This window comes from Notechis scutatus, chromosome 6 (assembly GCF_049901735.1).
Source record: "Notechis scutatus isolate UNSWTSFEM ecotype Mainland chromosome 6, rNotScu1.2, whole genome shotgun sequence".
Classification (NCBI taxonomy): domain Eukaryota; kingdom Metazoa; phylum Chordata; class Lepidosauria; order Squamata; family Elapidae; genus Notechis; species Notechis scutatus.
The window spans coordinates 38,236,141-38,263,163 of NC_142014.1; the positions used below are offsets into that span (position 1 = coordinate 38,236,141).

At 37.3% G+C, this 27,023-nt stretch overlaps 1 protein-coding gene across 2 annotated transcripts in view; it reads left to right on the top strand.

Annotated features, from left to right (window-relative positions):
• The window catches only part of TRHDE (thyrotropin releasing hormone degrading enzyme), a 260,813-nt gene that overhangs the window by 129,882 nt on the left and 103,908 nt on the right, over positions 1 to 27,023 (top strand). For both annotated transcript variants that reach the window (XM_026667718.2, XM_087967997.1), the window contains exons 4-5: positions 10,635 to 10,789; positions 15,531 to 15,644. In XM_026667718.2, coding sequence (XP_026523503.1) covers positions 10,635 to 10,789; positions 15,531 to 15,644 — 269 coding nt within the window. The remainder of the gene's footprint in view (positions 1 to 10,634; positions 10,790 to 15,530; positions 15,645 to 27,023) is intronic.

The following is a 27,023-nucleotide window of genomic DNA, read 5'->3' on the forward strand; positions in this document are numbered from 1 at the left end:
ACTCTACATAAACGACCTCTGTGATCATATTAAGAGCAATACATACATTGCAATGTCCTACCTGTCAGTGAATACTTCAGCTTCAACCATAACAACACAAGAGCACACAATAGATACAAACTCAAAGTAAACCGCACCAAACTTGATTGCAGGAAATACGACTTCAGCAATAGAGTGGTCAATGTCTGAATACTCTACCCGACTCTCTAGTTTCTTCCCCAAACCCCAAAAACTTTAACCTTAGACTGTCTACTATTGACCTCACCCCTTTCCTAAGAGGTCTGTAGGGGGCGTGCATAAGCGCACCAACGTGCCTACCGTCCCTGTCCTATTGTTTCTCTTATTCTTTTATTTTTCCTATATGTTTCATGTATTTCATGTATTCACAACTATGTATACACTTATACTTATTATCTTGTAAACAATTGGCAAATCAAAAAAATAAAATAAATAAATAAATATTACAACAGCATGACGTACTCACAGCACCTTCATATATATAGTCACAGGGTGTGTGATAAACTGAGACATAATCATTCTCATAGGAGGATGTAAGTTTGTTATCAACCTATGACTGTTGAAAGTGATGAATTATAGGTGAGATAGTTCTTTGAAATGTGACCAGAAAGGCAGGACCAGTAAGCAATGGGTCTAACTTGCCATGATATAAACTGTCTAATATGGCTTCATTCTAATTTGCAGTAAATATTTTTATCCTGCTGTGCCACACTGTGTGTCTGATGCTGAGTCCAGGCCTAGCAATCCAGTTGAACTGGATGAAGTTACTGCTCTGCTCTGCCAACTTTAGAAAAAATAAGCTTGACAGGGGATGGGGACAGAAGCTCACTTCCTGTTTATAGCAAGATCAAGAGATGTTACAAGATTGTATCTATATGTCCTAACAGACTTTCTAAGTGTATCCAACACCCCCCCCCCCCAATGATGAACTTGCTTCTTAAAAGGGGAAATTGAGAACATGCATACCTTGCATAGGGTACCATCTCTTCCACAGCTATTTAAAAATTTGCAAATGCAGAAATTTTTTAACGCTGAAAATTATCAAATTGAGGCAAATATTTACAGAGATTAATGCCATGATGACTGAAATTATGCAGACTGCATTTTAATGCTTTTTCAGACACTCAGTGGTCTGCAAAATAATAGTTAGTTTCTATGCTTTATTTTGGAAAATAATGATCTATTGACTGGGGTAATGAGTTATATGCTGACAGACTGTGGAAAGACAAACTGATGTCTGGAAATAGTAGTAAAATAGTACCCACTTTGAGATACAGAAACTAAATATCATAGCTTCTCTTCCTAATTATTTAACTGTTTATCCAGATACTACACAATGTGGTTTTCAATTCAAGTTATTCATTTACTAGATACACAAGCTAGATTTGCATTTATTTAAATTAAAATACACTTAATGCAAACAAAGGAAAAAGAATAAAATAGAGAAAGAAGATAAGCTTGTATAATTTTATTTATTTATGTCCCACCTTTTTATTTTTACAAATAACTCAAGGCAGAAAATATATTTAACACACCTGCCTCTTCCTATTTTCTCACAACAGTGGCTTTTCATGGCTAACGTGGGACTTGAACTCACAGCCTCTGGCTGTCTAGCCTGGTACTTTAACCACTAGATCAGTGGTTCCCAACCTTTTTTTCTCCCCGTACCCCTAAAGAAATTTCACTCGAACCTCGCACCCCCTGAAATTTAGACTTTAGGAACTACTGAATGCGTTAGATATATGGTAGGACTGAATCTTTTCAGCTATGTATGTGATGGCCACTAAATAATGATACTTAACTCTAAAATGAAAACAAAGTTAATCAATTGCATAATAAATAAAAATGCCAACATATAGCCAATATCCTATTATTTACCTGGACTTTTTTTGCACCACCTGGAATATCGTCTCGCACCCCCAGGGGGTGCGAGCACCCCAGGTTGGGAACCCCTGTACTAGATGAACTTGAATATGAAAATATGGGCGCTACAAATTTATTTATATGCATTTTGAGAGACAATGTAGTGTAATGAGTAAGGCATTAGATTATAAAGTGAGAGAATATAAAATGTAATCCCACTTTAGGCATAAAGCTAGCTGGGTGATCTTGGGTTGGTCACTTTCTCTCAACCATAGGAAGGAGACAAATGGTGGGATTCTACTGGTCTGTCGGCTCTGTAGAACTGGTAGCTCTGAAGAGCAGCAGACACAAACCGGTTCTGTGTCTGCTGCTGTTTTGGCCCACCCGCCTGCCCGGGCTCTTACCTGTCCTTTATTTCCTGCTTTTTCACCCTCAGCTGCTTTGTGCAGCACAGCTGCGGTTGAAAAAGCAGGAAAAAAGGGCTTTTTCAAATGCTGTGCATCCACGTGCAGTGTGCTGCTCAGCTGTCCAGGTAGCTCAGCAGTTTGTTAATTGCATGCGTGCGCAGCACGCATCAGACGTGCATGTGCACGAAGCATGCATGCGCACACGACGCATAGCTACTGAACTGGTAGTTACACTGGTCGGATCCCACCCCTGGAGACAAACCACTTCTGAAAAACTTTGCCAAGAAAACTACAGGGACTTGTCTAGCTGGTCCCCAAATCAGACAAGATTGAAGGGAAGTAAGAAAATCCATTCATATTAAAACAATTGCAAATGGCTCACATTCATAAAACTGCTGAAACAATAAATATATCAGAATAATTGAAAGTATTGTAGTTTTGTTAAATAGTTTTTCTGAACTAACATTGGAGACTATATTGTGTACAAAATTGCTGTGGTGAAAGAGTACTTGATTATATCTTTGCAAATGTAGGTGTATGAAGTGTATAATTGTAAAATCGTACTTCAGCTAAAAGCTCTGAAGCCTTCAAAAACCAGTTTGATGTCCTTGTAAAATAATTACTTTTCTTTTAAATTATCAAATTTGGTGAAGTATGTTATGTGGAATGCTACCATTGCACAGTGTTTATTGAAGTACTTTCATCTCTCTGTGTGTGTGTGTATGTGTGTGTTATGTGTATATAAATTTGAATTTTATATGTGTTATAGATTATAAATGCTACAGTGAAGGTTTACAGCACTCTCAAATCCTTAGTTTTGACTTGGTTGGCATTAGATTAAACCAATTTGGTGAGGTTTTATTCTAGGATCTATTTCCAACGGCTATTATGCACGTAGAAATCATTTGACAAAATGGTTTGCTGTAATCTTTCCTCAGAATAGCTTTTCAGAATCTTAAGGCACCTGCTTTGAAGTTCTCTATAGATTTCTCAGCGTGTAGCCATAGTATAGGTAGAAAGAATGGATCCAGAACTGCCCAGTGATGAATTTGAGAATGAAAATTAAATGAATGAATGACTGAAATATTGAGCAATGATCATACTCCTTTTCTCTGTTTGTCCTGCCTCAGGCCAAGCACCCAGAAACACAGAGAGAGCAGGTTGCAAACTTTATTGACAAATTTGTGAAGCAAATAAATAGTGGTAAAGGAAATTAGAGTGCAATGCAAATCATACGCACTAAAGAAAACAGGCTTGTCTCGAGAGAGTTCCAAATCCAAAATCAAAAGCACAAACTAAATTCAAGTGTCCAAACATTGTATAAAGGTTGTCAGCCAGTTCATGTCCAAAATCATAAAAGTTTCAAGTTGGGAATCAAGGCACACAGAGTCTGCATAAACAAACAGTTGTTGCTATTGAAGGGAAGTAACCCCAATGTTGCTCATGTGGAAGGGTGTGGTCCCTTTCTTGTGGGGATCCTTGCAGAGCACCTTAGCTCTGCTCTCCTGTTAGCATGGGAAGCCCTTATATTGGAAGTTCGACACTTTTTTTGTTTTTTTGCAAAAAAAAAAAGAAGCAAATAAAACTGAAGGATCAGTTTCTGAAGTCCAAATGATCAGTTATGACAAATTCTAGAATTTTACCTGATAAAGGTTCAGAAAATATATGATAGCTTTGCAGACTCAACAATTCATTCGTATCCTCTGGCAATACACTGTGAAATGTATCCATAATAAATTGACTAGTGTACTAATCCAATCTACCTAGCAAAAGAAAAGCTTTGAGTTTCTGCAGATTTAGACAACTTTATACGCACAAGTGAAACAGTTCTTTAAAATGACATTATACTGACACTGTAACAGTGTGTGGGGGAGATCTATTACTTGATTTTCATGCTACAGAATAAGTTTGCAAATGGATTCTTAACTATCTTCAGTTGTATTCATAGCATGTTTCATTGTTTTGTCTAGACATCAATCTTGTCACTGAATTTCCCTTCATATCTCAGTATCAAAAAGATGACAGGGTGCTATAAGATGGGGTAAGGTTGCTGGGAGTGATTTTAGTGATGGCTTAAGTCATCCTTGATGATTTAGGCAGAGGTCAGAGCTTCAACAGAGCTTTCAACTAAACTAGCAGAATTTGTTTTAAAGATATTTTATCAGTCAGTCAGTCAAAACTAACGTATTCAGTAGTACTAATAGAGTATTTTCATAGTATCCTTTAATCTTGTTCAGAATACAATCTAAAGTATGTGTTGTGCCATATATATTAATTGAGGCAGGTTCACTTCTGAGGATCATGAATCCCAAATCTTCTAACAAAGAGGCCTCCAAAAATTCAGAGGACTTCCTTTGGTTAAGTAGTGGGAAAATTTGGGTATCAACAGAATTTCAATTTTCCCTTAAGAACCTAGTGCCAGGACATCAAAAGCCTGTGGAGTTCAGGACTGGTTCTTTAGTCAGGTAGTTGGAATCCAACCTAGATTAAGACCATTATTGTCCCACTCTTCTGGTGCTTTAAGCTGTACCATAAACCTGGATGTTAACATTTGGTGAATCCCAAAGTTTGACCTGGATGACTGAGAATCTCCATAGACATTTGGTGAATCCTTCTGCATTCATTTAAGTACAGTAATTAAATGTAGTTAAAAAGTGGTTGTGATTGGGTAACTGTTGTTTAGTGCAGCATCTGCACCTACAGAAGATAATAGATTGTCCACAATCAATGTTTGAAACAAGTTGCAAGTTTTCCTTATCAAGGTCAGATGTGGCAGGCTCTTTCCAATGCTGATGGCAGCAGCTCTGTTCTTTTCTGAATTTTTTTTTTTTGCATCAGAAAAATAATGCAGAACTTACCTTTTCAGAATCTAGTCTTATTCTGCATGAAGATTTGCTCTTCTTTTTAATATATCATTTTATTTTTTGTGCTTTACATTAAATTAATATTTGTGCTGCCTATATTCCCTATAAGGCAACTGTTTTCCCAAGTTTACATGGAAAAGATGTCTATATTTGCCTGAATCTCTTTGCATTCTTTTTTTTAAATCGGAGCCCTGACATTAATTATATTTGTTTTAATATATATTCCATTTTTTCCCTCTGTGTCAAGCTTTTGTTTGGAGCAGAGGATAAGATATTCCGTAAACTAAATTGCTATCTATGTAATTTTGTGAAAATGACTGTTCCTTTTAACATTGCCCAGTTTATTGAACTCTGAATATTTTTATTCTTTTCTCTATATCAACTCATAAAATATATTTCCTCTCATGGACATTTTATTTTAGGATAAGCAGATCCTTCTCATTTTCTTTGTTCACTAAGCTATGGTCACATATCTATATTTGCTGGGCTCACCGTGTCTCATTTAGTACAGGAAGAAAAATGGTTTAATATAAAGCCAAACAACTTTCGTTGGAATTGGAATAAAGATTTTTTCCTCACATAGTATAGTAGTTTGAGGAAATAAGAGTTTGTGAAGAAGATTTAATCTGAAACACTCTAGGTTTCTTATTAAACAATCATTTATGTGTGCCACTTTGTCCCCTTTGTTTATTTTATGCTGGTGCCGGTCACATTTATTTATTCATTTTATATATTACTTTTGGAAGTGCAATAACATGACTGATTAGCAAAGACTAAAAAAGCTTCTTTCTTTTAAATATGTGCAAAGTGGATATGAATACATTTTACCTCTTAGAATGTTAACATACTCATTTTTACTCATTTTACTTTTTGAGTTGGATTGAGAGAAAGTGACTGGTCCAAAGCTACCCAGCCAGCTTTCAGCCTAAGGTGGGACTAGAACTGATAATCGCCTTGTTTCTAGGCTAGTGCCTTGTTCACCATACCAAACTCTCTCCTTCTCTCCCGAGAAAAGGAAATTAGGCAACAGAAGTTGGGAATTTTCTGCACCTTTCACATTATGGAGCCAGTGCATACAACCAGGCCTAGATTACATTGTAGCAGTTGAAGGCTAACTAGCAGTATGACATAAGAAGCATATTTTATAGATCCCCAGTCAGTCTCCTAAAATGGAACTAAGCAAATTCACCAATGTTTGCGGAAATTATTCATGTACCAAATGATTTTGGGGTCTAAGAACATACTAATATCTAGAGGGGGAAAAAGTCCTGAGATTATGAAATGAGTTATATTTTAAGGAAGCCCAGCCTGAGGAAATGGACTGATGCATTCTTTCACACAATAAAATACATGGAACAGCAGGAATTCCTATGGTTTATTTAGCAAAATAGGGCTACATATGGCTATTTTATATAGATCAATTAGTTCTGTTTGCTTGCACAAAAGCTAATGGCCAAAACTCTGTAAGAGATGTAAAACTTGTACTTTAACACGGTTTTTTGAGGAAAGGATTTTCCTGAGGAGAGGAAGAAAAGGATACAATTTAGTGGATTATAGAAAAATAATCCATGAAATACTCAGTTTTGAGCAGGAATTGAGTATAAAGAAGCTAGTCCAGGAATACATTTGTTGGAAATTTATTTGCTAAGCCGAGCAATAAATACATTTTCTGTTAAGAAATAAGGTGATTTCTGACAGCAGCTTCTCAAACTATAGTCATGTGCAGAAAAGTCTCAAATCTAGGGCACAACTGTTGCAGACTGTGAAGGAATAAAAGGGGCTTCACCTGTTTTCTGTGACTGTGTTTGTTTTGTATCCCACCCTGGGTCATCACACTGGCAGTGCAGAATGCACCGAGTAAACAGCCAGCATATTCAAAAATATGCTGGGGAATTTAACATGGTTTCCCATTGCTTGTTGACAGAAAAGTATATATTTTTATGCATATATGTATATACAGTATATATGTATTATATATACTGTATATGTGTGTGTGTGTATATACATATGTTGTGGCCCCGATTCCCGAGCCTATGCTGTCAGAGGAAGAGGACCTGGAAGATGAGGAGGAGGAACTGGGAATGCCTTCCTCCCCAGGACCTTCCTCTCTGGCAATGCTTTCCTCCCCAGGACCTTCCTCCCTGGTAATGCCTCAGGTTCCATCAGACAACCGAGAGGAACAGCCTGAAATTAATCAGGAGAAAGGCATATCGGAACAGGCCCTGACAGGGAGTAAAGAGGAAGAGTTTTGGCTCGATCCTAAGCAGCGTCGTAGGGAGAAATGTGAGCAGCAACGTAGGAGGCATGGGAGGGGCAGAGAATGAACTGAGTCATTGAGCCACACCCCCACAGGGGATAAAAGTGGGTGTGTTTTCTCCTGAAACTTTGTACGGGACAAAGTTTAACCTTACTTCAGATTTTCTTTGTGGACTGCCTTGTGATTTTCTGTGAGTAAAATTTTATTTGCTATCAGTTCGGACTTGGTAGGCAGGACATGTTGGAATGCCAAGAATATTATCAGTTCCAAAGAATTAACTCTGTGAAGTCCGAGCCAGCTTGCCTGCCTGTGTTTGTGAGAGTTTTCGGAAAGAGGAAAGGCGAGACAGAACATACATACATACATACATATACATATACATATACATATACATATACATATACATATACATATACATATACATATATATATACATATACATATATGTGGATCTTTGGTTATTCGGGTTCTCTCCCGCGTAAGATTCAAAGTATCTAGGCAACGTTTGGCGAGGTCCCACTCGCCATCTTCAGGCTGGTGCTTTCGGCTTAGTGCCAGTGCAAGCAGTGTGTGACCGGAGCTGCCATCTCTCTCTATATACAAGTGGTGGGGGATGGTGTGCTGGGCTGGTTGGCTGTGCTGCAGCCTCTTGATTGGTTGATGGAGTTGATGTTGGTATAATGGGCTGTGTAATGGCCTTTTGTTGTGGAGATATCCTGGATCTTGTGCTGTCATCTCCTGGGTCGTTAGCCTCTTGTGTTTTAACGGCTTGGGTAATGGGTTGTGTGATGGGCTTGTGAGTTCTTTTGTTGTGGTATCCTGGGTCTTGCGTTGTAATCTCCTGGGTCGTTTGTGTTTTGATCTCTTTTCCATTAGCCTCCTGTGTAGTAACAGCTTGGGTAATGGGTTGTGTGATGACCTTGTGAGATTTATTGCTGTGGTATCCTTGGTCTTGTGCTGTGATATCCTGGGTCATTTGCTGTGTTGTGACTTCTTGAGTTCTTGAGGTGTAATTTCTTGAGTTTTCTGATGTGATGTCCTGAGCAGGTGGCTGTGATATAGCATTTTGGGTTTTTAATATGGCTTTGAGTTTGGGGTCTGGGTCTGTGTTCGTTTGGCTTCGAGTTCGTGGTCGTGCCACATCTTCATGGTGGGGTCAGTTCGCTTCATGTATGGTTCAGAGGAGTTTGAAGTGGGTAGTGATGCAGCTGCAGTGCGGCTTCTGGTCTGTGGTCGTGTCTCATCTTCTGTGTGGGTGTGAGTCTGATTTTTACGTGGAAGTGTGGTGGTGGCATCTTGTGTGGCCCTCATGGGTGTGGGTCTGGTGTCATTTATCATGTTGGGTACTCGTCTGTTCATGAGGGCGGGTTTCCAAATGGCTGGTAAGCGGGAGGTGTCATCTCTTTTATTCATGCTGTGTGGGCGTTTTTCTATCTCTATGGCTTCTCTGATTATTCTGCTGACTAATGACCCAGGATATCACAGCACAAGACCAAGGATACCACAGCAATAAATCTCACAAGGTCATCACACAACCCATTACCCAAGCTGTTACTACACAGGAGGCTAATGGAAAAGAGATCAAAACACAAACGACCCAGGAGATTACAACGCAAGACCCAGGATACCACAACAAAAGAACTCACAAGCCCATCACACAACCCATTACCCAAGCCGTTAAAACACAAGAGGCTAACGACCCAGGAGATGACAGCACAAGATCCAGGATATCTCCACAACAAAAGGCCATTACACAGCCCATTATACCAACATCAACTCCATCAACCAATCAAGAGGCTGCAGCACAGCCAACCAGCCCAGCACACCATCCCCACCACTTGTATATAGAGAGAGATGGCAGCTCCGGTCACACACTGCTTGCACTGGCACTAAGCCGAAAGCACCAGCCTGAAGATGGCGAGTGGGACCTCGCCGAAACGTTGCCTAGATACTTTGAATCTTACGCGGGAGAGAACCCGAATAACCAAAGATCCACATACAAATACCCGCGAGAACCTCAGAAAACAAATATACATATATATATATATATATATATATATATATATATATATATATATATATATATATATATATACATATATATACATATACATATACATATACATATACATATACATATACATATACATATACATATACATATACATATACATATACATATACATATACATATACATATACATATACATATACATATACATATACATATACATATATATATATATATATATATATATATATATATATATATATATATATATATATATATATATATTGTGTGATGATAGATAGATAGATAGATAGATAGATAGATAGATAGATAGATAGATAGACAGACACACACACACAGTATATTTAATACATATGCACATATGCACAGATACACAAAACCACAAAGTATGCATTTTATATATTAAGTTGCTCTTGTGTACTGCTTGTAATTTCCAGTAACAATTAAATGTACTCCACGATTCATACAAACATGCAACTAGCATCAAGGTATTTCCATTAGTGAATAATGTTAGTGCATTTGTGTGCATTACATGTAATGCAAGCAAAATAAAATAAATATTCAGAAGTTTTAAGTATAAAGCCTGCCAGGCACATTATTTATATTTTAGACATTATTCTCATGAACAAATGGAAAGCCATGGAAATAATGTATAACTCATATGCACAAGATTACAAATTGTAGAAATATATACAAGAAAAATAATGCAGTTTAATAATCTCATTGGCTAAACCTTTACATTACCACACTAGCTTTGAATTCAAGATTTTCCGTATTTAGTCTCATGGATTTGGAACAACTAAGTGACAATAATACCTTCTGTTCTAATTAGCAAATTTCATTGTAATAAAACTGAATTTTTGATATAGACAAATATGAATAGTTGCTTCTTTGTATTCAGATGCCAAATTTTAAGTTCTATAAAATTGTCTTTTAATATAGTTATTAATGCTGAAGTATGAGTTTCTGATCTGTTCCAATGATGGGTAGCACTAGTGAATTTTAAATGAGTATAATGTATTTCAATTCTTAGGACATGATATATGCTAAACAATCAAGCAGAGTTGTATTTCTGAGGAATGTTAATGTTTTGATTTGTGCATTTCAGAATTGTTCTCATGTCCCATCATTTTTAATTAATGAACATTTTAAAACCCACAATCTTGTTAAAGTACATTTCATTCTGTTTCTAGATCTGTTAGCTGTGCCTAAGCATCCTTATGCTGCAATGGAGAACTGGGGATTAAATGTTTTTGTGGAGCAAAGGATACTCCTGGATTCAAGCATTTCTTCCATATCGTATTTACTGGATGTCACCATGGTCATTGTACATGAGCTATGCCATCAGGTAGGACATAAACAATATCTTAACTATCTTATAAATGAAATACATTTTAACTATTTCCCAAGATTTTTAATGTGAACATATAGTGATGAACTTAAGCTGAGCACTTTTAAATCTTGTTTATTTCTTAAGATAGATTTAAGGTGTATCTAACTCTTATTGAAATCAGTTGGAAATAAATCTTAACCTATCTTTAATGGAATGAGAACTCATAAATAAGCTCACACATAAACAGTTTCATACAAATTCTTTAAATCAGATACACAAAATAACAGGAGCATTTCCCCCTTTAAATAGAGTTAATATGGTCATATTTTAAAGGATTTGTATTGCTATAGAGATACAAAATGATATTCCAATAGCTCTGATTAGTTATTGCCAGCTCTCTTCCAAATTACTCTGCAGGGAGCTTCCATAAACCTGAACTTCCTAACATTGATCTCAGATCCTGGAGCTTCTCTCAAGACAACCTACCAATTTCTCAGATTTGCATCAGGCAAATGATAAAAGTGATCATAGCCTTGATCATAATATTGAAGCATATTTAGGTTACTAGAAAATGCTGAACAATGGTTACTGATTGACTGTCTTACTGATATCCTCTTGCAAAGTGTTAAAATTCCTATTGTAATTGGAAATTTAGAGAACAGCTTCCTGAACTCTGGTGCTTTGTGATGGTTAGTTATCAATACTCTATATTGTTACTATGAATTCTACCTGAGATATTGCTTATGTTTAGTTACCAGGTACAATAATTTGCTATGTTTTAACTATTATAAATAAAAAGAACTAGTGCATATATTCAGAATTGTAAGACAACCAAAAAAAAATCCTTAAATAGATTTAATAAAAGAATATTTCTCAACTCTGTGAGTTGCTCACAGAATCATTCAGTGATCTATATATCTGCCATTGGCTAGCTCAGTCTCTCAAATTTGCTTGCCGTGAGTCTGCACTGAATTTGCTTGCAAGCAAACCTTCAGTCCTAAGGGAGGTTTGGCTATGCTGAGCCAAAGATCTAAAGACTAGCTAGAGAGCAAGAAATCCAACCATTTCCTGCTTCCTAGCTAATCTAAATCTCCTGGCACAGCAGAACAGATGATGGTCGGAAAAAGGAAAAATAGCAATTTATCAGGCAAGTTTATTGGGTAAGAAGTGAGTGGGCGGGGAGGGTTCCCACAGGCCATGTGTTTCTGCACAGCCTGGATTAATTGCTTGGGGTGGTGGTGCTCTGGGGGTGAGATTTCTCTGCGGCCCACCAAAATTTTCTCACGGCCCACCAGTGCGCCATGGCCCACCGGTTGGCGACTGCTGGTCTACAGGGTGAAGCTGTTTTAGGATTACAGAAAATATCCCTAGATTATTTAAATGGCATAAATGAGCTCTGTCAAGTCCCAAAGTCACCAAATCCAAAACTGTTTAGAAAAAATAGCATGAATTTTAATGCAATCATAATGAAATTAATATTTGAATAATTATTTGATAATAAATTGAATCCTGTCTCAGATGAGGTAGATCCCATGATATCAGTGAACAAATTAGTATTGATTAATCAATGACTGTAAGCATGCGTAAGTCAGATCCCAGTACATTAGGTAAGTTTCCAATGTGACATTCATATTCTTTTGATATGCTGTGCTTTGACTTATGCAGTAGATTGTTCTGGAATTAGAAAGAAGCAGTATTTAAGTATCTTGCTACTGAGACCAAAACTATCCTTATGAAACATGATCATGGTCTTTTCTTTCCAATTATTTAAATATTTAAAGAACACATTTGGTCGAAAGATCATTTCATTCCATTCTTTTATTTAGGAAGTACATAGTCTGTTATTTCAGAAATAACATACAGTGGTTTAGCATTTCCTGATATTATAAAGGAAGAGAGGACAACCTGTGGCCTGTATATGTTTCCTATGTACCCAGGGGTGGGTTTCTACGGTTCTGTCTGGTTCTAACCGGATGTTATGATTCTGTGCAGTTCAGAGAACTGGCAAATCACACCCCTGGCTGGCCCCTCCCCGTCAGCCTCGCCCCTCCTTGCCCACACAAACAGCTGACGGACGGCGAGGTGGGGGGCTGGTCCTGGAAGCCCCAATGCCACCAGAATCGATGGTATTGCGTTCCTTGGGCACCATTATCACCATTCCTGTCTTGCTGCTGCTTAATCCTCCCCCTACAGGTATGGTAAGCCCAGGGCCGGGGTTCAACAGCTTGCCTTTCCTCCTCCTGCTATGCTTCCCCCTTGGGAAGAGAGGCACATACACACACACATGGCTCCACCATAGCCGCCAGTTGCAAGAGGAGGAGGGGAGGGGGGAGGAGGGTTGGTCGCTTGAAGGGATGCTTCCATGATCGTTGTACAGCCAGTTTGAACTTGCTGGCTTGGCCCAGTCGGCTTTGAGAGAGAGACATAGAGAGAGAGAGATACACAGATAGGGGGGAGAGAGAGAGAGAGAGAGACAAAGAGAGACACAGAGAGAGATAGAGAGAGGGAAAGTGAGAGAGAGAAGAAAGAGAGCAAGAAAGAAAAACAAACCAATGGGAGAGAAAGAAAGAAAGAAAGAAAGAAAGAAAGAAAGAAAGAAAGAAAGAAAGAAAGAAAGAAAGAAAGAAAGAAAGAAAAATAGGAAGGAAGGAAGGAAGGAAGGAAGGAAGGAAGGAAGGAAGGAAGGAAAGAAAGAAAGAAAGAAAGAAAGAAAGAAAGAAAGAAAGAAAGAAAGAAAGAAAGAAAGAAAGAAAGAAAGAAAGAAAGAAAGAAAGAAAGAAAGAAAGAAAGAAAAGAAAAGAAATAGGAAGGAAAGGGGGGAGAGAAAACTTTGTGCTATTATTTTTAATTGTTCCATTATTTATCATATATTAATATTTTACACTGTCCTTACACCTAGAGTGATTCTACTGCCTTTCTTTTACCCGGGTATTTTTCAGGGTTTACATATCTATAGTCCAGAGCATAAATACAGGTGTGTTTAACAGAGCTGAAAGGGAGGTCTTCTAGTCCAAGCCCCTGCTCAGGCAGGAAAACTCTGAGGATGCCAAAATCTGAATAGAGGTCCTAGGAAAGATGTCAGAATAACACTTAGAAGGGACCTTGGGGGGAACCCTATACCATTTCAGAGAAATGGCTGTCCAGTCTCTTGTTAAAATTCTCCAGTGTTGGAGCACCCAGAACTTCTGGTGGCAAGCTGGTTAATTGTTCTCACCGTCAGGAAGTTTCTCCTTAGTCTTAGTCATTGCTTCTTGTTTATCTTCTGGTGCTTTGGAAAATACATTGCCCCCCCCTTCTTTCTGGCAGCCCCTTGAAAGCATCTTGCCTATCACCCTCTTGGACAAAGCATGTGAGCCATTTCCTCCTTTCAGTGGTCCATGAAAGTACATCTATAGTACATAGATAATAAAGTCAAAAAAAGGTGAACAACATTTTTATAGAACTATAGATAAGTTGAGGCTGGGTGTGACAAGAAATGGCTGGGAGGGGAGGGGCCAGGCAAAGTATCCCTTCACATGACATATACACATGCTACACACACACAAAATCATTGCCCATTTTGAATACATAGTGGAAAGGAAGAAAGAATATTGGATACATATACACAAATGTGTGTGAAAAAAACTGCAAGAAATAGGATTATAAAAAAACAGCTTCCAATCTTAGCAGTTGTAGATGAGAGAGAGAAAGAGAAATGAGAAACAGAGAGGGAGAAAGAGAAAGAGATGACAGAGAGAGAGATGAGAAAGAGGGAGAAAGAAAGAAAGACAGAGACAGAGATGCCTGTTTAAAAGGAAATAGAAAAATGGCTCTTTGAGTGTTTAAGGTTGCAGACCCCTGGGTTAGGCAAACACCATGGTCGTTAAGTGAACCTTGTGGTCATTAAGCAAACACTGGTTGTTAAAAAGACCATTTCCCCCAAGGGGCATTTTTAACCAGAAACCAGAAGGAATTGTTGGAAACTGGCAAAAAACAGAAAACCTCAGTCACAAGACTGTGTGGGATGTTGTAACTGGGCACAAGTGTGTGTGTGTGTGTGTGTGTGTGTGTGTGTGTGTGTGTGTGTGTGTGTGTGTATGGCTGACAAAACACCAAAAAAGGCCAAGTAGCTCTGTGGAGGTCAGTCGTAAATTAGAACACTTGCTAAGCAATTGGCCATTAAGCGAGGACCTGGTGATTAAGCGAGGACCACTTACATTCGGTTTGTGATCACATGACCACATGGCCACGCCCACCCCAGTCACATGACCACCAAGCCACACCCACAACATTAGGTCACGCCCACAGAACCGGTTGTTAAGACATTTGAATCCCACCCCTGTATGTATCTCACAGACACCTCTGGCTCCCATTCTTACTCTTAGCTGTCCCCCAAACCTCCCCAAAAATGAACTAGATCATTTCAGGTGTGGCTATTCTGTTATCATCACTGTATTATCATATGGCCTCCTATGGTTCTTCATAAAGGTCATATATGATTCCAATCCCTCATAAATGCCTATCACTGTTGTAAAGGAAATAAATTAAAAGTTGTATAGGATGCAGTTATCCTGATAACCTTTTATGGGGACAGCTTGTGTTGAATTTTTTATAACATTTATGAGGTAAGATAAGCAAAAATAAACATTCATAATTTGTACAATCACTTTTTCAGTATTGTTGCAAAGAATTCATTCCACTTGATTATAGAAATAGAATGTACAGAAATGAATACTATAAACAAAAACAATTTAATCAAGCTGAATTTATTTTTCAGTGGTTTGGTGATCTTGTAACTCCAGTATGGTGGGAAGATGTGTGGCTAAAAGAAGGCTTTGCTCACTATTTTGAATTTGTTGGAACTGACTATCTCTATCCAGGCTGGAATTTGGTAAGATTATTAAGGTTTATTATGTAAAATCTCCTAAAAAGTTAGTTTCCTTTCATACTCTTGACCAACTTCAGGGAGTTGTAATTCAAGCATATAACACACATACATCTGCAGCAGCATATATTGCGATCATTCTCTAGGTTAATATACTTCAACATGGTGAGACTTCAGCTTCCACTGTTTCTAGAGCATGCATTTTGATAGTTTTCGATTGGTTATGCTTCCTACGAGTTCTGGGAAGTCTAACCTCAATAGATTAGGAAAAATTTGACTGGAGCTATTATAGAAAAATATAATAAAAAAAGTAAAATCTACTTCAAGCCAGTCATTGCTCATGGTGACTAATGGGTATGTCCCTGTAGTTTTCAGTATGTGTGTATGTTTATGTGTCTATCTGGATGTGTTTGTGGAGTGCATATCTATCTATCTATCTATCTATCTATCTATCTATCTATCTATCTATCTATCTATCTATCTATCTATCTATCTATCTCTACCTACCTGTCTATATCTACCTACCTACCTACCTACTGACCTAGATCAAATATCTGGTACTGTGAAAGTCTGTCATGTTATTTGAGAGCACAATGTACATTAAATCTCTATCATATCTGACAACTCTTTTACAAATGTACATTTATTTGAAAAAAAAAAAAGGCATGAAAGTAAGTATTCTCCTGTCCCCTAACAGAAAAAGGAACTTCTTAAATTTTTGTCACATTCTTCAAAATGTAATGCAATGGAATCTAATAGATTGTAATAATTTTATTACAGGGAAATATTATAGAATAATGTGTGGCCTTTCATAATGACATATGGACATTTTGTCAATGTGTGTATTTTCTAAATGCCACCTAAGATTTTATTATTGGCACTCCATGCCAATAATAGGGACAATTTTAGTCAGTTTATGTCATCAACTTTCAATTTTAATTTTTAGATCCTTATACTTTATTTATTTTGAATCTTTTCCAATTCTTTGTCTTCTATTCTACTATCTCCAGATGTTGCCACATCAATTATTCACACTTTCTTTTTCACACAGTTAAATTTGGTGTTTTATGGGGCAAGGCTCTATCAATTTGTATGCAGAAATCCTGTTCATTTTTTACTATTTTTTTAATTCTATATTCCTAAATATTTTTCATTACTGGGCATGTTAATTTCTACAGATGTTCTAGTGCAGAGGTGTCAAGCTGGTGTTGTCACATGACATACGATTTTTTTTCTCCTTCACTAAACAAGGCATGGGTGTGGCCAGCACGTGATGCATCCAGGCCGCAGGCCATGAGTTTGACAGCCCTGTTCTAGCGAACAGGCAGCTGTATTATGTCATTGTTTATAGTCAATTTGTGGAATCTTGAACAAGCTGAGTGTAAGATTTACTGTTTGCTCTGCCTTTTCGCACAATCTCTATCTGGAATCATTAAAAATCAATAATTTTAAAATCTTGAGTGCCTGAGATTACATAGCTTGCTATTGAGCAGCCCAAATCAAGCTTTCAGTTTTTGTAAAGTTCCAGTTGTAAGCTATTGCCAGGTTTTATCTTTATCCACTTTCCTCTCAATCTTGTATAGAAATTGACCCTGTAATGTTTTTTCTTGCCGGAATTCTGTTCTTGTTTTTATTATATTATTTCAATATTCATGTTTTGTTTCCTGGACATTCAATAAGTTCCAAGTTAAACTTGCATCAGAGCTTGTTCTTTGCTGTCTTTTATGTAATCAGCCATCCTTTTCTTTTATTTGACTTGAAGGAAAGCTCTGCTTCCATTTTTTAAAATTAATTCAATTTATTAGCCATCACATTCCAAATGACTCTGGGAAGCATACAAAAGTAGAAAAAACATAAAAAGTTAAAACATTAAATCAGACTGATAACTCAGATTAAAATAACAAAATCAACAAAACAAAACAAGGGCTGTAGATAAAACAAACATCAACTGCAGGCTTGAGGCTAAAGCCAGGTTTTCAAAACTTTCTGGAATTCTAAGAAAGACCCCACTTTTCCAGAGGGTGGGAGCTGCAATAGAGAAGCACATTTCCTTGGTCCCACAAGATGACAATATTTAATGGGGAGATAGACACACCTTTTCTGCTGGAATATAGTGGGTGGGCAGAAATTCATGGAGACAAGTGGCCCTTCAGATATCCATGTTATAGGGAATAGGGTTTGGTTATGGGATTTTTTTGCCCACTATAAATGTGAGTGCAGTAAGAGTAATATATGACTAATAAAACATTTCTTTCTTACACTGTTAAGAAAAATACTGTAGTTAAGGAGTGACTAGAACTGAGCATGAAGAAACAAAATCAGTTAAAAGTGAAGGATATGTTGTGAGGAAGTCAAAAATTGAGAATATTGTAATTGGATAAAAATGATGAGACATTCAAAGAAGGCAGGAAGATTAAACAACAAAAGTCAGTGTATGAACTGGCCTTCAAAGTTGGCCTTCAATTTCTTGTGATTACTACTACTTTTTTGTGTTTTACATCATAAAATGGATAGCATCATCGGTGTGTATTTTTATGATTAGAAATATTTCAGTGCGAGTAATCATATCATCAGGTTTTTTTTTTTAAATAACTGAGTTGCTTCAAGGATTTCTAAAACTTTTCCCCTAAAGTTTTCATAATAAAGAATACATTGTACTATTCCTTAGCTGGATTAAATTTGATTGAATTTTACCAAATATTCAGTGTGTGACAGCTTGTAGAGAGCCTTTATTCCACACTAAGATTAAAACCCCTTCAAATAGTTAATTTGTTTTCACATCCTCTTAAGTTTAAAGCTTTCTATTACCTTTCACATAACATAACAAACTGTTTTGCATTTTTCTTGCCTTGTCTTGGCTCAACTGATTATGGATATTTTTGGCATGCACTGGGAAACTAAAACATTTTCCTCATATATGATTGCCCCAAATGATTTTTTTGTATACAATAACAAACTTGCGATAAATAAAATATAAAGATTGTCTTTCTTTTCATCATTTTTAATCAGAGTATTTTGTTTTAGAGTTCTTTAAATTGTTTTAATAGAAGTATAGGATGTAGTCCTATCTAGATAGTATCTGTAGCTCTTTATTTTTTTCTGCTTCCACTTTGAAGGAGGTGACATTATTTTTGTCCTTGAATGTCTGTGTTAGTAGAATGCAGTGGAGAACACTATGACAAAGGGAATTGCTAGTGAATGATTTCCCTTTTTATCCATAAAATACCAAGTGTCAAATGCTTTAGTAAGCACTACCACACTCAGTGCTGATAAAACATTTAAAGGGACTCAATGGCCTTCTCCCTTTCGCTCATAAAAGTTTTGCTTTGTTAACAACTTTATTGGATGAGTCAAGACAGAATACATCAGTGATGACAGTTGCATTGAATTCTCCTATTGCTCCCTTAATCTTCTTTTTTAAGAAGGCTACTATGACTTTTCCTTAACTGTGTCACTTTAAAAATATTCATAGTTTATGGAGATAATATATTGTAATAAAATGTGTCTAACATGCTTACGTCCTAAAATTATCAATATACTGCAGAGTAACAGCATAGCCTTCTCTCGGGAAAAAGAAAAAAATGTGAATCAAGAGGAAAGATTTCATAACAAGCACCTTGAAATATCCTGCCTTGATTTATCCAATAAGGTTGCTGGAAAAACCAAACTTTTAATCAAAGATTTAAGTTCTGAACTCCAGCAATTATACAATCTCTTTCATCTTCCCTGGAATGAATTGAAGCAATCCATCACAAAATCTAGCCTGCCCTGCCTGCCTAAACGCAAACAAAAACCTAGCTGATATGGTTAAAAATTCAGATACTTTCTTTTTTCCATCATGTTCTCCTAAGCTAAACAAACTGAGTACCCTACCTGGCAGAGTTGAAAGCATAGAATCACCCATTCACTCAATAGAAGAATGCTTAGCAACACGTTTTGAAACAACTATACAAGCAAGCCTAATTTCTCTTGAAAAAAAAATATACAGCACAGATAAGTGAGTACCTATCAGCTCAAAATCAATTCCCACAACAACCACAACCACTACCTCAACTACAATCACAACTACAACCAAAAATAACCACCAAACCACAGCCACAAACAATTACTATCCCTTCAAATAACTCCACAAATAATATGTCCTTACTCATCAGAGACACCATGGAATGTGAACAGAAACGTTCAAATGCCATCTTATTTGGTCTCAAAGACACCAACAAATCAGATGACATCACCAAAGTTCATGATATCATAAGCAACTCTAATACAACAAACATCTCTCCTGAAGATATCATTGAAATAACCAGAGATGGCCATGGGTACAAATACAACGATGGCTCTGTGGCCCCAAGATTTTGTAGAGTTGTATGCAAAAATGAGTTCAGCAAATGCATATTCATTCATACAATAAACACCATTGCAAAAACCAATCCCAACCACAAAAACCTTCGCTCAAGACCAGACTTATCCATACTGCAAAGAATCTGCTCCCGTGAACTCCACGCAGAACTCAAAAACCATCTAGACAATGAGAAAAGGACCTATACATTGACTACAGAGCTGATTGCATCAAAAGAAAGTCACACAACCCACAACTCCGCATCCAACCCCACCCCATCCAATCCAACATCACTCAAAACTAGATATGCACACCCCTAACTACCTCTATTCCAACCACAACTGTCCTTAAATGCAAGCTACTCAATGCAAGAAGTCTTGCAAATAAAATACCTGAATTTTTCCTCTTAGTAAATACGGCTAAATTCGACATTATATTGGTCTGTGAAACATGGCTCAATGCATCTCTCCCTGACTCCATTACCACAGTAAAAGACTATCATGTTTACCGATCAGATCGTGAAATCCGTAGAGGAGGTGGTGTTGCTATCTTCTATAAAAAGTCCCTACATCTAAAAAACATCCAAGTTACCCAGGAGCTTGCTATTCCTGAGACCATTGTCTGTGAACTGTCCTTAAATATCACATTTCGGTTCTTACTATGTTACAGAGCCCCTGATTATGACATCGAACATGCAAACAAGCTAAATACACTACTAACATGGGCAGCTTCCTGCCCACACACTTCTATCTTTCTTGGTGACTTCAATCTAACTCATATTAACTGGACCCTTAACGAATGTACAACTGAACCCACATATGCAACCTTCTACAATGCAGTAACAAATCTGGGACTCGAACAACTAGTAACCAACAACACTAGACTTAACAACTGCCTCGATCTCATTTTCTGCAATAGTTTGAATTCAATTTACGGAATACAAATTAAAGAACCCTTTTCCAACAGTGACCACAACATGAGGACTTTTGTCTCAACATATGTCCACACAAAAATCATCACAATGATGGAATCCCCAGTTATAACTTCAAAAAAGGCAACTATGATCTTATAAACAACGATCTCTCATCCCTTGATTGGCAATTTCTATTCTCTGGATGCAATACTGTAGAAGACCATTACAACATATTTTTACTTGAAGTCAAAACAGTCATCAAACAATATGTACCAATAACAACTCCCAAAACCAGAAAAAACAAATTACCCAAAACAATAAGGAAGCTTCAATCCAAAAAGAAATCACTTTGGCAGAAAAACAAATCTGGTCACGTTGCAAATTTCAAAGCCGATACAAAAATTAATGCTACCACATAAAAACTGAATGCACCAATTATCGCATTAAACAAGAAGAAAACCTTCTATGCACCATTTCTACCCACGCTTTCTACAATTTTGTAAACAACAAACTAAAAGACTCAAGGTCCATCCCACCCCTGATAGGACCTAATGGTAAAGACTGCAATGACGACACTATTAAAGCCAACCTCTTTAACACCTTCTTTGGCTCAGTATTTGTAAACAGCAATTGATCATGCCCAGTATTTCCTAGTCAAACCACAGACAACTACAATGATCTAATACATATCGATTTTACAGAAGGAAATGTTGAAAAAGCACTATGCAATCTAAAACCATCTCTATCCATTGGACCGGACGGAATATGTGCCTACTTCTTAAAAAAGCTACCCACTGCCATAGCCGAACCTCTAAGCATAATCTTTGAAAAATCTTTCAGGACCAGCTCCTTGCCAAAACTATGGTCACAAGCCACGGTCAACCCCATCTTCAAAAAGGAAGACCCCAGCCTAGTTGAAAATTGCAGACCAATCTCTTTATGCTGCGTCACCTGTAAAGTCATGGAATCAATTATTAACCAATCCATCATCCTCCACTTAGAAACAAACAACCTACTGTCTAATAAACAATTTGGTTTTAGGAAAAACCTATCCTGTAATCTGCAACTCTTACACTGCAAAAACATATGGACTACACATCTCGATCAGGACAAAGCAATAGACGCAATCTACATAGACTTCTGTAAAGCCTTTGATTCAGTGGTACACGACAAACTACCCCTAAAACTAAAATCTTACGGTATCTCTGGACACCTGCATAACTGGATAGAAGCATTCCTGTCAAACAAACAACAAATGGTCAAAATTGGGAGCATGCTATCAAATTCTGTACCTGTCAACAGTGGTGTTCCCCAAGGCAGTGTTCTAGGACCAACTCTTTTCATACTCTACATAAATGACCTCTGTGATCATATCAAGAGCAACTGCATTCTCTTCGCTGATGATATAAAGCTATTCAACACCACAGACAATACTGCTACCCTTCAAAAAGATCTTGACTATGTATCAGAATGGTCAAACAAATGGCAACTTCAAATCTCAACAAATAAATGCTCTGTCCTACATATTGGCAAAAAAAATCAGAAAATAAAATACAGGCTGAATAGTCAAGACCTTGTTGATGATCCAAACTTTGTCAAGGACCTTGGAGTACTCATCTCTATTGATCTAAGTGCTAGAGCTCACTGTAACTACATAGCCAAAAAGGCGTTAAGAGTTGTTAACCTGATCTTACATAGCTTTTTCTCTGGTGATATTACACCACTAACTAGAGCATACAAAACATTTGCTAGACCAATACTTGAATACAGCTCATCAGTCTGGAACCCACATTACGTATCTGATATTAACACAGTTGAGAAAGTCCAGAAATATTTTATAAGAAGAGTTCTCCACTCCTCTACTTGTTGCAGAATACCTTATGCCACCAGACTCAAAATTCTAGACCTAGAAAACCTAGAACTATGCCGCCTTCGGTCCTATCTAAGTATAATATATAAAATCATACATTGCAATGTCCTACCTGTCAATGAATACTTCAGCTTCAACCATAACAACACAAGAGCAAACAATAGATACAAACTCAAGGTTAATCGCACCAAACTGGATTGCAGGAAATACGACTTCAGCAACAGAGTGGTCAATGTCTGAAATACTCTACCTGACTCTGTGGTGTTTTTTTTCCCCATGCCCCAAAAACTTTAACCTTAGACTGTCTACTATTGACCTCACCCCTTTCCTAAGAGGTCTGTAAGGGGCGTGCATAAGTGCACCAACGTGCCTACCGTCCCTGTCCTATTGTTTCTTTTAATTTTTTTTTCTTATATGTATCCATGTATTCATAACTATGTTTTAACTTATACCTATTATCTTGTAGGCAATTGACAAATAAAAATAAATCAAATAAATAAAATAGTACTCCATTCTCTAGTTGATTCTATCATTTCTCCTGGAAAACTGAAACTAGTTTAAAATTGAAATAACTGCATATAATCATTCTCTTTTTATAAAATCAGAAATGAGTGGATTTAATAAACACAAAAATAAATATTAATTGAGCATCATTAAGGTAAAGTTGTTTTAGCTAACTACTTTAAAGTATCTCATCATACACAACATAGAACCCTGGAGGACGGTCTCACTTCCTGAATAGGATTTTAAACAAAGATGAATAAAACTATAAGTAAATTTTACTTGCCTTAAACTATTTATCATCTTAAAATATTTATCAGCTTCATTAAAATGCTGTAACATTTCATGAAATTTACAATTCAAATCATAAAAGTGCATAAAGTTTGCAATTAATACTGAAGATTGTCTCAACTGATTTCATTATTTCAACGAATTATTTTGGAAATATTTTTTTACTTCAACATAAATTTAATGCTTTCAAGTAATGTAGAGACTTTATTTTCAATCTTTTAAAGGAAATATTCCTTCTGTAACTATTCTTGTTTAAGGATCTAGATAAAGAGCTTTTAATTAATACACCCAATAAAATTCTGGTATTAGTTTTGTCTCATTTTCCACTGATAGTAACCTGTTCTGAATATGTAATACATATAGTGCTTCATTGTTCATCGGGAAAAAAAATCTTAGATTTCATCAAATCTAACCTCCATGAGTGCAGCACCCACTAGAGTGTCTTCGATAGTTGACCATTCAGCCTCTGATCAAAGACATCCAGGGAAAAACTCACCACTTCATATGGCAACTATTCTACTGGTTAAGAGCCTATACAATCAGGAAGTTCTTCCTGACATCTAATTTGAGTTTTAACCCTTTAGTTTTAACTTCCTGTCCCTGGTCCTTCTTTCTGCAGCAATAAAGATTAATTTTAAGAACTTTCATGTATCATCATTTAAGATACAGGTAGTCCTTGACTTACAATAATTAATTTAGTGACTGTTTGAAGTTACAGTGGCACTGAAAAAAATGACATATGACCATTTTCACACTTATGACCATTGGACATCCCCAAGGCCATGTGATCAAAATCCAGACACTTGGCAAGTGAGTCATATGGTTGCAGTGATGGTTGCAATATCCTGGTGTCATGTGATTCCCCTTTTGCAACCTTCTGACAAGAAAAGTCAATGGGGAAGCCAGATTCACTTAACCATGTTACTAACTTAACCACTTCAGTGATTCACTAAACAACTGTGGCAAGAAAGGCTGTAAAAAGGGGCAAAACAAATGTTTCACTTTACAAAATAAATTTTGCGCTCAATTGTGGTTGTAAGTCAAGGATTACCTGTATTGAAAACTGCTCTCAAGTATCGTCTCAGCTTTTTTTTTAGACAGGCATTTCATGACAATTCCTCCAAATAACTTCAACTGATAGTGAGGAAACACACTATCTAATTGCTGATTGGTTGGGTAGTGGGGAAAAAAAGTTAAAAAGAAAAGAACTTGGGGAAGCGTCCTTAGGATTCTATGGGCTGCACCAAGAGTAGCTCAGACCACACGCAAAGATGGTAGATTGCTTATGTCTGATAGTATTAGACTTTGGAACCATTATTTGTTATATCAGCCTCAATATTGTATTACTGTCATACTAATTATCTTAAGTAGTTGTTTTTATGTCAACCAGTATTATAAATCCAGGAAAAGTGACTTCCTTTTTCTCATATGTATATAATAAACTTATGAACTATCATGTATATATTTTTGAAAACAGGAACATAAGTTGAGTGAACTCTTCATTTATACATTTTATTCATATATAGTTCCTTTAATTTAATTGCTAGTTATAAATGAACAACTTATGCCCACATACATTTTGACTGCTGCTGTTTTACTTTCAAGCTTTAAATAGAATAGCTTGTACACAATTCTTGAAAATATCAGTGCATAATTGTTAGCAAGATGTAGCATATAAGAATAGTGATATCTATGTGCTTTATCTGAATTTATATTGTTTATCAATTGTTTTAAAATGTAAGAAGTACAACAGTAAAATAATAACAGTTTGGTATAAAATACATGTAACTACCAAATAATATCTGCAAATATCAGGGTTCTCCAGATGTTGGGTTGTTAAAAATGTAATGAATGGGTAGCAAATCTCAGTATATCATTATTGTATGGGCTCCATGATTTAGTTTTTCAAACAGGGCAAATGTGACTCAGTGCCTTGTTCTGCCATGAAAATTTAATATATGGCTGCAATTTTAGTTCAGGATACTTCTAAACCAAGGACATACTGCTCTATAACAATATTCTCACCCCAGAATAGCTGGCCAGGCAAGGGAGCAGGTCAGGTGGTGCTAAATGGTTGGTTGGGGAGTGGGGAATCATGGCTGCTCAGGTGGCTCCTGCCATCTATACCAGAGGTGGTATTCAGCAGGTTCTGACCAGTTCTGGAGAACCGGTAGTGGAAATTTTGAGTAGTTTGGAGAACCAGCAAATACCTCTGACTGGAGATTTTACAGTATCCTTCCCCTGCCACGCCCACCAAGCCACGCCCACAGAACCGGTAGTAAAAAATTTTGAATCCCACCACTGATCCATACCACTGCTAGCAGCTTAAGTGCCTTGGCTAAAGGATGGATCGCTGTCACACACACAAACAGAGATTGGAGAGCTCTCTTTCTCTTTCTCTCTCTCTCTTTCTCTCTGTCTCATTGTGGTGGCAGTTGCAGAGCTAGCTGGTGGGGCGCTTAGGTAAGCCAGGGCGTGGAGGGCAGCTCTGTACCCCCTGCCTTGCTTTGTACTTCACCCACCACCACCTTGCTGTATGGCTGCCACACCAGTGCATTGCTCAGCCTCCTGCTAGGTTATGGCGGCGAGCAAGGAGAAGAAGTGGCGAAGAATGAAGAACAAAGCGAGGTGGGGTGTGGAGGATGAAGCAAGGCAGGGGGTACAGAGCTGCCCACCCTGCTTGCCCTGGCTTAACTATGGGCCCTTCAGCCAGACCAGCCATGGCAAACCCTCATCCCCTCCACCCCTGCCACCCAGGGCAGCCACATCTCTTCACTAACCTTTCCAGCTCCTTTCACTGCCACCATTTGCAGTGAAAGTAATCTGTGGGACTACGGTAAAAAAACATAGTTCAGACCTTCCAACTTCTTCCTGCCAAAAATTAAAGATTGTGAGGTTGGAAGGTCTGAACTATTTTCTTATAGTAGTCCCACAGACTAGTTGCTCTGCATGCAGCAACAGAGAACCGGGCCTGAATTTGGCCTCATCGCAGGTTTGACACCCCTGCTTTCTATTCTCCTAATAGAAGTGAATTTTCCGTGTCAATAAGTATCTGATTTTAATGGTGCAGGGCTTGTGATGGAACCATAGAATTGGAACCCTAACCCTAAAGGACCATCAAATCCAACCCCCTGCATACTGCAGGACTCATTACACCATTTCTAATAGATGATTATCCAGCCTGTGATTAAAAATTTCCTGTAAAATGGAAAACACCACTGTAAACCATAACATAATAGCAAGTTTGAACCTTTCGCCTTTAGTAGACTTTTAGAATTTGGAAACATGAATCAAGGCGTTCATAATTAAATAGCCTATTTATACCTTGTTTTGCCTGTGCTTCTTAATTTTCAGTTTAAAATCTTAATTAATAGCCATTGTCATATAATTCTGGAATGAAGATAAAGTAACAAATTTTATCATCATGAAGCTTCACTATGTCCAGATAATCTCCCAAGAATTGACCATGAC